The sequence below is a fragment of the Haliotis rufescens genome, unplaced genomic scaffold (genome assembly GCF_023055435.1).
Source record: "Haliotis rufescens isolate VD_foot unplaced genomic scaffold, xgHalRufe1.0.p SCAF_10, whole genome shotgun sequence".
NCBI classification, from domain to species: domain Eukaryota; kingdom Metazoa; phylum Mollusca; class Gastropoda; order Lepetellida; family Haliotidae; genus Haliotis; species Haliotis rufescens.
In genome coordinates this window covers 16360635-16376544 of record NW_025963780.1, presented here as the reverse complement: position 1 = coordinate 16376544, position 15910 = coordinate 16360635, and the positions used below count along the sequence as shown (strand labels likewise).

Sequence of the window (15910 nt, the reverse complement as noted above, 5' to 3'; positions counted from 1 at the left end):
TCCCCAGCACTCTATTGCTGGTCACATGAGGGAACTCACTAGGAGCAGGTGGTCAGGCTCAATGACGAGCTGATTGCATGTCATCCGACCCTGACAGTGGGGTGTTGCTTGATTGTTCTTTCAATCTCTGGTTTTACTGACCAGACATTACTATTTGAGGAGTGCTATGCAGGGTTTTACACAACGCAGATATGTGCGTCTAGTATGCACAAATGTATAGGATGAACTCAGACACACAATATATTTCGTTCCAAGGGACACACAATAATATTCATTGCACCAAATACTTGACAAGAAATATGAAGGTCCTGAAATTAAAATAATCATTAATCTTACAGTACAGTACACTAAACCATTTCATTACTTGTAAGTACTCTTGAAGTTATTTATGGGGGTCCCAGTTGTGTAATTCAAGGTAAACCCCTGGTCATGAGATGCTGGTAGCTGGAATAGTGCTGACTGCAGCACAGAACAACAAAGTAGCTGGCTGTCCTGGTGTGTCATCTTACCCCTCGTTGATGTCCATCATTGCTACTGTACCTACTCCAACCCTGACTTTGCCAGCATGACAGATGACATTTTGGGTTAAAACAAAATCATTAACCATTGTAAAACCTGTTGATTTCCTTATTTGATTTTGGAGCTTAGACTAAACCTTAGGCATACAATGCCTAAAGACTCTCACTTTTTCAGTGTGTCGGCAACATGTGAACAGATACCAACTCATGATGTTATAAACCTACGTTATAAAATATGTCAATCTCTTGTATATGTTAGGTTCCAATGTAATGACATTTCTGCAATATTTATGAAAAAACACATTCATAGGCAATATTTTGATGAGTTTTTCTCCTGAATTGATACGTGGACTCCAATATATTCCACCACATGTGTCAGTGTGTACATGATACATACTACATGTAATACAAATAGCGTGGAGCTTTATCCTGGCTATAATTGGTTTTGTGGCAACCTGTATTGTGGCAGTGGGTGTGTGGCAGCAAGTGTGTTGCTGGCTTCTGTCTGCCCATTGAGGAAGATGGGGACATTTGGAGCCGAGTGGGATTAGGTTTAGGATAACACTCATCCTGAATGGAGTTTGAACATATGTCATGTCACAACCTGGACAGAATGCATTAATAAACATTAACATGGAAGGGATTTATGCCAGTGGGTTTCAAAAGCAGCAAAGAAATGGAGATTGCTGCAAAACAAATTGTGCAATTCATGAGCCAACAATTGTATCTGCCGCATTCATTTGGCACCCTGAAAGCCATGACTATTGCTTATACCATGTTTCCTGGAAAAAGTGAGTCAGTTAATACATTTCAGAATATCCCTAGGCCATTTCAAAACATGTTCTTTTTTTTAGAGATTCATTTGCATCCAATTTTGTTGTGTTCAAATGTCTCTTTTCGTTGTTTCCAAAAAATATAAAAAATAGATCCATTCTGTGAATCCACCTACCCTCTTAAAACATTATCATGTTTGACCAGGTGTTTGGTCAAGGAAGTCAGGTATTTCTTTCAGTGTGTCACTCTTCTTGAAACAAAGTAGTTATGAGATTAAAAGTTGAAATAAAATATTCAACGGACTTAAAGCAGCCTGGTTTTCATAACCTCTTTGGAATTTATCACTACATAAATACAAAATTCATGATGACAGTCTTCTGTTTGTATTAACCATCTTGGAGCGGAAGGTCGTGGGTTAGTAGGACTATGGATATGATGCATTTCATCAAGTAAGGGAACACGCAGTGATTGTCTTTGTTTCTGGACAGGACCACCTACATGGTCTAGTGGTAGAGCGTCTGCCCAGAGAGCAGAATGTCAGGGTTCTACCCCAGTCTGTGTTATACCAAAAGACATTAAAAGATAGAAAATGTTGTTACCCTGCCTGGTGCTAATACAAGGACTGGTGAGCTCGGCGTCAGTATACTGTGTCTGAGTGGGGTATTCATGGTAAACTGCAGCATGGTATTTCAGGGGCTAGCGCTACAAAATCGGCATTAGTTCAGATGAGTACAAGCAGACACACACATGCACACATGTGCACCCATTTCACTATATAAGTGCAATAATGTTGAATGCCACGATGAAGCCAATTTCACCTTTTACCATCCTGTATACGTTCCATAGTGAGTGGTGTTTGTCATGTCACGGTTTTGAGGATGAGGGACAACCCAATGGACAGAGATAGGAATTAGCAAAGCGCCGATAGCTGATGTCCGTTTATCTGATGTTCAAGGTATTGTAATGCCTAGTAGAATTGCAGTCATTTCAAAACAAAGTGTCGTCGTGATATTGCTGGAATATTGCTAAAAGCTGCATAAACCAAACTCACTCACACTCAAAACAAAGTGGGACCTTACCATTGAATATTCTGGAGGGGTGAGGGGTGAGAAACTATGTTATCAGTCACTGCATCAAGACAAAACTATTGTTTTCTCTGAAAGAGGAGCTGAACAAGTGTATTTTTAAATATCGAGTGAATAAAATTTGTTTTGGGAGAGGCAAGAGGCTAAATTCTTTTTTTCATGTTTTCTAGTACAAATTACTTTAAAAAAAAGTCTCACTATGATTCAGGCAAGTGAGTGTTTCATGTTAATTTCCACTGCTGTGGGTGTTTCTCATCACACTGACAACCAGGTTTGATTGCCCACATGGGGATATAGTCTACAAAACCCACTTGATGTAATGAGTCCAGTCCAGAGAAGGACATGGACTGGATCATATCTGTCAGTGTACATGACGAGTGTACATGTGTCCTCAAATTAATAGTCCTTTTGGGATTCCCAGAGAGAAGAGATCCTGTCGGCTGAGATGAGGATCGAGTGGTTAAAATGTGTGACCTTTGCTGAAGGCATTGATACTTTCAACCACTGGTTTGTCTGGCCAGGACTTAGTTGTTTGCAGGCCTTTTTTGTGGCTAAAATATGGCAGACTGTTTAACTTTGTATTGAATAAGGCAACTATGCTTGTCGTAAAAGGCGACTAACAGGATCGGGTAGTCAGCAATATTTTTTACTTTGAAACTAAAAAATATGTCCCAATTAGGAAACAGATTCCTGCACGAATTAAACCATGACACATCGCTGAAGCTAGTTTCTTTATATGGTTACAGAACTTTAAAACTCTTAAAAATGCCACACCCTTTTACCTATAATGAACATAGCTGCTCATGTATGGGGTGGAAAGCCCAGAGAGATGTGGCCAGCTTGACACAGTGGGGGCTGTCAGTACATGAGCAGGCTACATGCTAGAGTATGTCCTGTGTAAACCTTATACCACCCACACCTTTGTACAGGTTGAACCTCCCCATTCCCTCCCCCTTTCCTACTTCTCCAACACTCAACCCTTGCACCACCAGGTGAAATGTGTCCACTACTTCTTTAACAATCCACTTTCTATCCTCCCTCCTCCCCTCCATCTACCCCAACCTCCCTTCCATCTACCCTCTCCTCCCCTCCATCTACCCCCTCCTCCCTCCATCTACCCCCACCTCCCCTCCATCTACCCCCTCCTCCCTCCATCTACCCCTCCTCCCCTCCATCTACCCCATCCTCCCCTCCATCTACCCCTCCTCCCCTCCATCTACCCCCTCCTCCCCTCCATCTACCCCCTCCTCCCCTCCATCTACCCCTTCTCCCCTCCATCTACCCCTTCTCCCCTCCATCTACCCCCTCCTCCTCCCTCCATCTACCCTCTCCTTCCCTCCATCTACCCCCTCCTCCCCTCCATCTACCCCCTCCTCCCCTCCATCTACCCCTTCTCCCCTCCATCTACCCCCTCCTCCTCCCTCCATCTACCCCCTCCTCCCTCCATCTACCCCCTCCTCCCCTCCATCTACCCCCTCCTCCTCCCTCCATCTACCCCCTCCTCCTCCCTCCATCTACCCCCACCTCCCCTCCATCTATCCTCTCCTCCTCCCCTCCATCTACCCCATCCTCCCCTCCATCTACCCCCTCCTCCTCCCTCCATCTACCCCCACCTCCCCTCCATCTATCCTCTCCTCCTCTCCATCTACCCCCTCCTCCTCCCTCCATCTACCCCCACCTCCCCTCCCATCTTCCCTCTCCTCCTCCCCTCCATCTACCCCATCCTCCCCTCCATCTACCCTCTCCTCCCCTCCATCTACCCCATCCTCCCCTCCATCTACCCCATCCTCCCCTCCATCTACCCCCTCCTCCTCCCTCCATCTACCCCCACCTCCCCTCATCTATCCTCTCCTCCTCCCCTCCATCTACCCCATCCTCCCCTCCATCTACCCCCTCCTCCTCCCTCCATCTACCCCCACCTCCCCTCCATCTATCCTCTCCTCCTCTCCATCTACCCCCTCCTCCTCCCTCCATCTACCCCCACCTCCCCTCCCATCTTCCCTCTCCTCCTCCCCTCCATCTACCCCATCCTCCCCTCCATCTACCCTCTCCTCCCCTCCATCTACCCCATCCTCCCCTCCATCTACCCCATCCTCCCCTCCATCTACCCCCTCCTCCTCCCTCCATCTACCCCCACCTCCCCTCCATCTATCCTCTCCTCCCCTCCATCTACCCCTCCTCCCCTCCATCTATCCTCTCCTCCACTCCATCTACCCCATCCTCCCCTCCATCTACCCCATCCTCCCCTCCATCTACCCCCTCCTCCTCCCTCCATCTACCCTCACCTCCCCTCCATCTATCCCCTCCTCCCCTCCATCTACCCCTCCTCCCCTCCATCTATCCTCTCCTCCCCTCCATCTACCCTCTCCTCCCCTCCATCTACCCTCTCCTCCCCTCCATCTACCCCATCCTCCCCTCCATCTACCCCATCCTCCCCTCCATCTACCCCCTCCTCCTCCCTCCATCTACCCCCACCTCCCCTCCCATCTTCCCTCTCCTCCTCCCCTCCATCTACCCCATCCTCCCCTCCATCTACCCCCTCCTCCTCCCTCCATCTACCCCCACCTCCCCTCCATCTATCCTCTCCTCCCCTCCATCTACCCCTCCTCCCCTCCATCTACCCCATCCTCCCCTCCATCTACCCTCTCCTCCCTCCATCTACCCCCTCCTTCCCTCCATCTATCCTCTCCTCTCCATCTACCCCTCCTCCCCTCCATCTACCCCCTCCTCCCTTCCATCTACCCTTTCCTCCCCTGCATCTACCCCTCCTCTCCTCCATCTATCCTCTCCTCCCTTCCATCTATCCTCTCCTCCCCTCCATCTACCCCTCCTCTCCTCCATCTATCCTCTCCTCCCTTCCATCTATCCTCTCCTCCCCTCCATCTACCCCTCCTCTCCTCCATCTATCCTCTCCTCCCTTCCATCTATCCTCTCCTCCCCTCCATCTACCCCTCCTCCCCTCCATCTATCCTCTCCTCCCCTCCATCTACGCTCCATCTACCCCTCCTCTCCTCCATCTATCCTCTCCTCCCTTCCATCTATCCTCTCCTCCCCTCCATCTACCCCCTCCTCCCCTCTCCTCCCCTCCATCTACCCTCTCCTCCCACCATCTACCCTCTCCTCCTCCCCTCCATCTACCCCTCCTCCCCTCCATCTTCTATCCTCTCCTCCCTTCCATCTACCCCCTCCTTCCCTCCATCTACCCTCTCCTCCCTCCATCTACCCCCACCCCCCCTCAATCTACCCCCTCCTCCCTCCATCTACCCCCTCCTCCCTTCCATCTACCCCCTCCTCCCCTCCATCTACCCCCTCCTCCCTCCATCTACCCCCTTCTCCTCCCCTCCATCTACCCCCACCTCCCTTCCATCTACCCTCTCATCTACCCCCCCTCCTCCCCTCCATCTACCCTCTACTCCTCCCCCTCCATCTACCCCCTCCATCTACCCCCTCCTCCTCCCCTCCATCTACCCTCTCCTCCTCCCCCTCCATCTACCCCTCTCCTCCCCTCCATCTACCCTCTCCTCCTCCCCCTCCATCTACCCCTCCTCCCCTCCATCTACCCTTTCCTCCCCTTCCATCTACCCCCACCTCCTCCCCCTCAATCTACCCCCACCTCCCCTCCATCTACCCCCTCATCCCTCTCATCTACCCCCTCATCCCCTCCATCTACCCTCTCCTCCCCTTCCATCTACCCCCACCTCCTTCCCCTCCATCTACCCCCTCCTCCCCTCCATCTACCCCATCCTCCCCTCCATCTACCCCATCCTCCCCTCCATCTACCCCCTCCTCCTCCCTCCATCTACCCCCACCTCCCCTCCATCTATCCTCTCCTCCCCTCCATCTACCCCTCCTCCCCTCCATCTATCCTCTCCTCCCCTCCATCTACCCCATCCTCCCCTCCATCTACCCCATCCTCCCCTCCATCTACCCCCTCCTCCTCCCTCCATCTACCCCCACCTCCCCTCCATCTATCCCCTCCTCCCCTCCATCTACCCCTCCTCCCCTCCATCTATCCTCTCCTCCCCTCCATCTACCCTCTCCTCCCCTCCATCTACCCTCTCCTCCCCTCCATCTACCCCATCCTCCCCTCCATCTACCCCATCCTCCCCTCCATCTACCCCCTCCTCCTCCCTCCATCTACCCCCACCTCCCCTCCCATCTTCCCTCTCCTCCTCCCCTCCATCTACCCCATCCTCCCCTCCATCTACCCCCTCCTCCTCCCTCCATCTACCCCCACCTCCCCTCCATCTATCCTCTCCTCCCCTCCATCTACCCCTCCTCCCCTCCATCTATCCTCTCCTCCCCTCCATCTACCCTCTCCTCCCTCCATCTACCCCCTCCTTCCCTCCATCTATCCTCTCCTCCTCTCCATCTACCCCTCCTCCCCTCCATCTACCCCCTCCTCCCTTCCATCTACCCTTTCCTCCCCTCCATCTACCCCTCCTCTCCTCCATCTATCCTCTCCTCCCTTCCATCTATCCTCTCCTCCCCTCCATCTACCCCTACTCTCCTCCATCTATCCTCTCCTCCCTTCCATCTATCCTCTCCTCCCCTCCATCTACCCCTCCTCTCCTCCATCTATCCTCTCCTCTTCCATCTATCCTCTCCTCCCCTCCATCTGCCCTCCATCTACCCCTCCTCTCCTCTCCTCCATCTACCCCTCCTCTCCTCCATCTATCCTCTCCTCCCCTCCATCTATCCTCTCCTCCCCTCCATCTACGCTCCATCTACCCCTCCTCTCCTCCATCTATCCTCTCCTCCCTTCCATCTATCCTCTCCTCCCCTCCATCTACCCCCTCCTCCCCTCTCCTCCCCTCCATCTACCCTCTCCTCCCACCATCTACCCTCTCCTCCTCCCCTCCATCTACCCCTCCTCCCCTCCATCTTCTATCCTCTCCTCCCTTCCATCTACCCCCTCCTTCCCTCATCTACCCTCTCCTCCCTCCATCTACCCCCACCCCCCCTCCATCTACCCCCTCCTCCCTCCATCTACCCCCTCCTCCCTTCCATCTACCCCCTCCTCCCCTCCATCTACCCCCTCCTCCCTCCATCTTCCCCCTTCTCCTCCCCTCCATCTACCCCCACCTCCCTTCCATCTACCCTCTCATCTACCCCCCCCCTCCTCCCCTCCATCTACCCTCTACTCCTCCCCCTCCATCTACCCCCTCCTCCTCCCCTCCATCTACCCTCTCCTCCTCCCCCTCCATCTACCCCTCTCCTCCCCTCCATCTACCCTCTCCTCCTCCCCCTCCATCTACCCCTCCTCCCCTCCATCTACCCTTTCCTCCCCTTCCATCTACCCCCACCTCCTCCCCCTCAATCTACCCCCACCTCCCCTCCATCTACCCCCTCATCCCTCTCATCTACCCCCTCATCCCCTCCATCTACCCTCTCCTCCCCTTCCATCTACCCCCACCTCCTTCCCCTCCATCTACCCCCTCCTCCCCTATCTACCATCTTCCCCTGCCCTCTAGTTTTGCACTACCGCGTGTAAAATTTCTATGCTATTCCATTTGCACTCAACAATTAATTACAAATTTACAATATGGAATTTGGCATCTCATTTTGCCTTCATTGGCACACAATCACACACATACACTCCTGCATGCCCCTTTTTCTCATGGTAGACTATGCTATCTCCTACTACTGGATGACATTTGCGTACCTTCTATTACATTTCATTTTGCACTATAGTTTTCATCTTGATAAAGTGAAACCCTGATTATCAGATTGGCACTGTTATCAGGGAGATCAACAAAGAAGGAGATTGGAGGAGGAGGTAGACCCACTGGAAATGTCAAATTGCAAAGTAAAACTTTGAAATATCGGTTTGAAAATTATCAGACATGTTCAAATGGTTGCCAGCTAACCTCTATTCTTTCTTACACTTGAAATTTTTTATTTCTGACATAATGAAATACAGAAATATGGCTAAGTTGAGTGAAAAAGGCTGCTTTTTCGAACGTCAAATGAACGTCTTAAGTTTGAGCAAGTCTGTGACAAAGATGAATGTTTTTAATGTTTAATGAATTAGATGTACCAGATATTTATGTGTAGTGGTAGCGAGCACTAGGATCTGATTTAATGAATTTTACGTTTCTGGTCTTTTTGTTTGGCCTAAAATCATGTGAAGATACATTTTGATTGTTTAATATTTGGAATATAGAGCCGCTGAACTTAAATTAACAAATTTGGAATATAATAACTTTCGAGAAGTCATTACTTATTCCCCCTGTCAAACAAATATAATAATGCTGTCGGCATATAGCCCATCTTTGTTGCCCGTCAAAATGTATAAAAGAGGGTATGTGTGTTACACTTGTTAGATTTGCTTACCAGCTGACACAGCAGAAATCATGGCTTCACATTTTTTTTCTATTTAAGCGTTGTAGAACTGATCATGAATCAGTTATTGTTATAATTTTTGTACCAACTGACAATATGTAGTGATATGAAAATATTGTTGTAAAGTTTATTTATATTTTTGACCACCGATATTTAAAAAAAATATGATCCATAAACCAAATAATCAGAAATACAAAGCCCAAGTATGTTACCCTATCTATTCTCATTTTCTCCATCAACCCATGTATCTCTGATCACATCAATTGTCGACACAAATGAGACCATTCAGCATCAGTCAATAAGGAACCTTCATCTAGAAGTGGAAACCATCCTGACTGAATGCATGTCATATTTGACATGGAAGCAGGTCAGAGTGACTCAGATGCACTATCTACACCGCAGAGGGAGATTCAGCTGGAAATTTACTCCCATATAAGGTCAACCTCCATCAGATCACAACAGTGCATATTTATGATGAAGCGTGTGTTGAAAACCCAGGGATAACATTGATGCCTCTATACAGTTGACAGCTCATGAACATTCTAACCACTCCACACACTACTTTTCATGACTTGAAAAGTATTTTTTGAATAAACAACTTGAAAGTCAATCTCCCTAGCTCAGGCCATCTTCCTGTTGAGGGGGGACTCCGGAGGGGAGTTATGAAAGAAGACAGTCTCTGCCACTGAAACCTTACAAGCCAAAATCTACATCTGCCAATTTCGGGTCAGTGGAATTTCATGAGGCTTGAATAAGGAGAGTTGTGCAATGTATGCTGAGGAAGTCTCGTTCCTTGCCAGCCTTGGTGGCTGATGTAGTCGGGGATCTGATTGGTAGACTGTCATCCCATGCTTCGTTAACATTGATGGGCTGTGCTGTTGATTTATTTTGTTTTCTTTTGTGTTTATTCATTTTCTCTTGTGATGGATTTGAAGGGGATTCGGTTTCTTAGTGAATGCTTCTGTTTCGATTTTGTAGGAAAGAGTTGCAGAATCAGGACAAGCCCACTTGAAGCTCTATAATACATGCTTTAAGTCATTGATTAGGAAAAGTACCAAAAACATTCAGAGTTGGGAAAAAAGGATGATGAGTTTGTTTTTACTCCACTCTAGCATCTAATGGAGTAAAGTTGGAAGGCATTACATCATTTCTACATCAGCTCAGAATCTCAGTTGTTTACAGCCTTCTGTTTGGGAATATTTATCAGTATTCTTAATAAAATGTTGTTTAAAATTCCATTTGTCAAAGTTTATTAATACAACACTTATGAGAAGTGTACTGAAAACTATGAGACAAGACTATTGAAAAAAAAATGAAAATAGAAATATCTTTTTAAAAATAGAATCAATGACTAAATTTGTTATTGCGTTGAGGTTATCGTCATATATTCTTCTGTATAATACACACCTACCTTTTGGTGGTTGACTGACATTGTATTAAGCACCAAGTTCCATGTGTACCCCGTTGTGTTTTTTCATATTCTTGGTAGGGAAAAAATAAAAAATATTCCTCCCAATCACTTTTGTTTAAAAATGAAAGTTATTAGCTCCTACCACCCTCCTCAATGAGAAACATTGAAATTTTTATGCAGCCTAAACAGTTGATTAAATTGGCCTATTAAACTAACATATTTAAAATTTGGCATTTTTGTAATGTAGATCATGTATATTGCACTTTTCACATTAAATAAATCACATGCTTTTCAATTCTGTGGGGTATCATTTACATCACAAAATGGGAAATAATAACTGCAACCTGTTCCTTGTTCATTAATACACCTTTTGATACAGCTCTATGGCCATTGTATGATTATGAATGATCACTCATCCCGGAATGTATGCTGTGTTTTTGCGAATGGATTAAGTACCGATGACTCACGGTTGTGGGCGGAGGTGTACATTTTCACGTTAGAAATCTGAACTTTGTAATTCTATCTTTGGGTGGAGCCCATTGTTCACAGCACTGAGAGATATTTAACTTGAAAGACCCTCAACTGATGGCAGAAAGGGGGCATTGCTCGCCTTACTTGTTTACCAAAGTCTGTTTCAACTTACAAGAGATGGGACCTATTCCGCTTTGTTTTTTCAGTTGATTCTGTTTCCCAGCAACTAGAGGTCATAGTTCATGAAAGGGCACCTGCAGGGGTTTGGGTACTACACTCTGGCATTGTGCAGACATATGAAGTGGTGGATTTCTCTCTACATGTAAGTAAAATTCCCTCTAGCTAAAACAGCCTTAGTGCCCTCTTTACCATGTCATAAATGTTTAGTTTTTAAATTAATTAAAATGCCTTTCCTCTTGTGTTCTGAAGTTTTCTAGTGTTCATTTTGCCAAATTATTTGCGTTTTCTCTTTTAAAAAATTCATGATACATCGCTGTAAGTTTTAAATCAGTAGTATTTTTGTGGTCAAAGTTTATAAACACCTGTCTTGCACCCTAGTGTCATGTTTGGTGGTTCAAATGACTAATATGCTACAGATACATTATAATGGCGACGCAAAAGCTGAAGAGGTAACGTCAAAGAGCAGACAACTCTAATTACATACAAATTTAGAATTTCTATTTTTATATCTTTGCTCATGTTGTACTTTTTTATGTGAATATTCCTCAAAAATGTACTTTCAAATTAATACTTCAAAATGTACCTTGGAATATTTTTGTGATCTCGTAGCGTCATGATATAACTCTGAAAAGGTAGTGATGTTGAATGGCATGCCTAAGCATGGTGAGCGGGCACTGTGTGCAGTCTGAATGCCTTGTGGCTAATGTACATGTGCACTATGAAATTCCTCACATGCCATGTCAAAGCAAAAATCCCCGCATATCAGGTTTTGAAACTTATGCCAGGAGAGACATGGTGGCTATATTTCTGTGGATCAAATCATTTATATGCCTGGAAATGAAGCAAGAACTTCGTAATTTGTAAAAGAAAACTGGATACAATGAAATCAACAAGTGTATGTTTTCAGTGGACGATAAATAGTCACATTGTTGCCTTGGTATTTGAAGGAATATTTTCTAGTTATATTTATGCGTACCAGATAACTGTAATCTACTGTATTAGATTAAGAACGGAGTGAAGTTATGGAATACATATATTGTCAGGAATCAACATTTGAATTTAAATAAACATTGTCATTTGCTCATTTTACGTTTTATCATACAAGAAAGCTGCAGGTCGTCACACTGATCATGAAACTCGCACTACCTGTATTGTACCTGTCGGGATATTGATTATCAATATGGTGATGTATATATGTTTCAGGATCATGACAAGATCAACAGACTGGTTGTGAATTATTCGGATGGGGATTTAGAGGAATATTTCAGCAAGTCAAGGTGAGTGAAATTATTCCCAGATAATTATTCAGGACATGTGGCGTGATTTATGTGTGTAGTTATTAGTATCAGATTGATGGAAGTTGATAAATTTGTTATGCATATGAATGCCCCTGATTTATTGCATGTATTTTGGAGGGTAAAAATGCATTTTTTTGTTCAGTTGATCATGCTGATATTTTAGTTTGAGAAAGGATAACTTTACAGTCACTCCTTCAAAACATGCAGTTTTTGTGAATGGAGGAGTAAAAGAAATTTTTTTAATATTCTAGGACATCCAGCAAGTCCAACAATTTATTTATTTGGGTAAAAATTAGAATAAATTATCAAAATCACAGCCCCCCAAACCCAGAAAAACAAATGGTTTATCCAAAAGGAGAACAGGAATATAAATGTCAGTATCGGTATTAGTCAAAGTGATATTTAGGTGCAGTTTAAACCTTTATGCCTGTAATGATCTTTAAAATGACCTTGTTGCATGTGAGATATCCATTGTAGGAGGGGATAGCATGTCTCTACCATGTCAGGTGCTGTAAGGACATCCTAAGTTAAACATTAGCCTGTACTACCGAGAATCAGTGTGTTGGGGCACCTCTACCACAAGAACTAATTGATAAAAAACCCATCTGCTGGAGGAAATGGCAGGCATGAGGCAAGCCATGGTTACATGACTGATAGTAAGCTTGTGTCATGTGTCATTAATTTGTAATGGACATATCTCACTGTGTTCAAATTATGAACATGTTTCATTTTCTCTTGTTTATTCTCACCAAATAACTCATCCAGTTCATTTTTTCAAAATAATGGACCTAGTTCATTTTCTCCAAATAATAGACCTTGTTCATTATTTCCAAATAATGGACCCAGTTCATTTTCCCCAAATAATGGGCCTTTTTCATTTTCTCCAAATAATGGACCTAGTTCATTTACCCCAAATACTGGACCTAGTTCATCTTTTCCAAATACTGGACCTAGTTCATTTTCCCCAAATAATGGACCTAGTTCATTTTCCCAAATAATGGACCTAGTTCGTTTTCCCCAAATAATGGACCTAGTTCATTTTCCCCAAATAATGGAACTAGTTCATCTTTTCCAAATAATGGACCCAGTTCAGTTTCTCAAGATAATGGACCCAGTTCATTTTCTCCAGATAATGGACAGATTTCAGTGCAGTCACTTGTATTATGATTAAAGGACATTATTTGTGTCAAACAATAAACTGACAGACCTCACTATCCACAGAATGGGCATTTTGATAATTGTGGACATCATTGAATAATGGTGTGCTACTAATGGACAATTTTCAGTGTGTCTATCTGAAGGCCCAATCTCACTGCTGCCAGATAGTCAATGAGTTTATGTCTCTTGTGCCTATTGACTTGGCCTCTCAGCTTGTCTGAGTGTTTCCCTGTGTGGCAGCGTCCCCCATGCATGGACTGCCTTAGGGCTATGTACCTGCATAACTACAACTGTTGTTTTGTTTCATAATGAAGGGAAATGTACTAACACCCCCATGCATGGACTGCCTTAGGGCTATGTACCTGCATAACTACAACTGTTGTTTTGTTTCATAATGAAGGGAAATGTACTAACACCCCCATGCATGGACTGCCTTAGGGCTATGTACCTGCATAACTACAACTGTTGTTTTGTTTCATAATGAAGGGAAATGTACTAACACCCCCATGCATGGACTGCCTTAGGGCTATGTACCTGCATAACTACAACTGTTGTTTTGTTTCATAATGAAGGGAAATGTACTAACACCCCCATGCATGGACTGCCTTAGGGCTATGTACATGTACCTGCATAACTACAACTGTTGTTTTGTTTCATAATGAAGGGAAATGTACTAACACCCCCATGCATGGACTGCCTTAGGGCTATGTACATGTACCTGCATAACTACAACTGTTGTTTTGTTTCATAATGAAGGGAAATGTACTAACACCCATCTCTTCATTTTTATTCTTTTGAAATTTGTTTTTGAGTTGAATCTTGGTTTTTTTTAACGTGCAAAAAATAGGATTTTAAGGCAAATCTACCTATCTTTATTTTATTTACTGTTTTGAGCTCAAAGTAGTTGATCCACAAACTGAAAAAAATTAAGAAATTGGATTTCTTTGTTAAATTATCATGATGTACAGTGTATATGAGAAATTGCAAGTGTGGTGACATTCTGGGTTGGCCTACTGTAGTTATATGATGGTATTGTTTGGAAATGAATCACAATGAAGCAAAGCATGCAATCATTATTGATATAATTTAGTGACACTTACGAGGCCCCAAACTTCCAGACAGTCTGGCTATAACACTGACATGGATATAGCCAGTTAGTAGGATGCTGGGTATAGTTGCAGGAAATTGGAAAATGTGTCCCTAGATTTAATTGTGCATTAATTGTTACTGATTGTCATGTTGTGTTTTTGCTACAATGTATGAAAAACATTGTACAACAGGTTAATGGGTTTCAGTTGAATGTCCACATTCAGGTTTCTACACCACGCACACATGTGTGTCCAGTACGAACAAATGTAGAGAATGGACACAGAAATACAATATGCTGCATCTCAAGGGATGCACAATAATATCATTGCACCTACAGCATATCAAGAGAAATTAAGGGTGTCTGTTATTTCGTCCATCAATCGTGACCACTGTCCACATGATCATTGATTCATTCCAGGCTCTAAAGTAATTAGCAAAATGTACAGTACACGCCAGCATTTCATTACTTTACAGGACCCTGCAAGGACCTGCAAGGCCCCTTAAAATTAATTTAGTAAGTGAAGGTGAAACCCTGGTTATGTTATACAAGAACTAGTGTTGTCATAGCAGAACATGTTCTTTCACATTGTGTTCAGTGGAAATAATGTCACATTTTGTGCTTTATTTTTAAACACCCAGAAACTGTTGCCTATGGACTAACATCTAGTATCTAAAATGAACATTTAGCTCCAATATTGCTGACTATTTTCAGGGTGCTGTGATATAGCTGCAATAGTGCTGACTATTTTCAGGGTACTGTGATATAGCTGCAATAGTGCTGACTATTTTCAGGGTACTGTGATATAGCTGCAATAGTGCTGACTATTTTCAGGGTGCTGTGATATAGCTGCAATAGTGCTGACTATTTTCAGGGTACTGTGATATAGCTGCAATAGTGCTGACTATTTTCAGGGTACTGTGATATAGCTGCAATAGTGCTGACTATTTTCAGGGTGCTGTGATATAGCTGCAATAGTGCTGACTATTTTCAGGGTGCTGTGATATAGCTGCAATAGTGCTGACTATTTTCAGGGTACTGTGATATAGCTGCAATAGTGCTGACTATTTTCAGGGTACTGTGATATAGCTGCAATAGTGCTGACTATTTTCAGGGTGCTGTGATATAGCTGCAATAGTGCTGACTATTTTCAGGGTGCTGTGATATAGCTGTAATAGTGCTGACTATTTTAAGGGTGCTGTGATATAGCTGCAGTATTGCGAAACAACAATCCAACAAGTTTTTTTTATTAATTGCTCAGTCATGAAATTAAATCATTTTGACAAATATTACAAAAATAGAGCTTTAGGTTCCTTAAAACATGCAAACACAGGCAAATTAACATAGTGTATGGAAAATAGTACTTAGTTATAGCAAACAATAAATATTTATTTTCAATTCAACAATGCACCTCAGGTGCTTGGATGTTTCTAACTGTTTGTTTAATGTTGTAATAAATCTGCTGTTCTCAAAATAACCAACTTGCAAAATAGTAATGTGTGCCATACACTTAAGTAGTGCCTATGTTCAAACGTGTTCTGAATGACAAAAGTTAACTGTTGTCTTTGTAGCAGTTCTTCGTG

General features: G+C 44.2%; 1 protein-coding gene across 3 annotated transcripts in view; it reads left to right on the top strand.

Annotated features, from left to right (window-relative positions):
* Nucleotides 1-15910, top strand: part of LOC124127667 (polycystic kidney disease 1-related protein-like) — a 239132-nt gene that overhangs the window by 112472 nt on the left and 110750 nt on the right. For all 3 annotated transcript variants that reach the window (XM_048387457.1, XM_048387453.1, XM_048387467.1), the window contains 2 exons: nt 10811-10926; nt 11988-12061. In XM_048387457.1, the coding sequence (XP_048243414.1) occupies nt 10811-10926; nt 11988-12061 (190 nt within the window). The remainder of the gene's footprint in view (nt 1-10810; nt 10927-11987; nt 12062-15910) is intronic.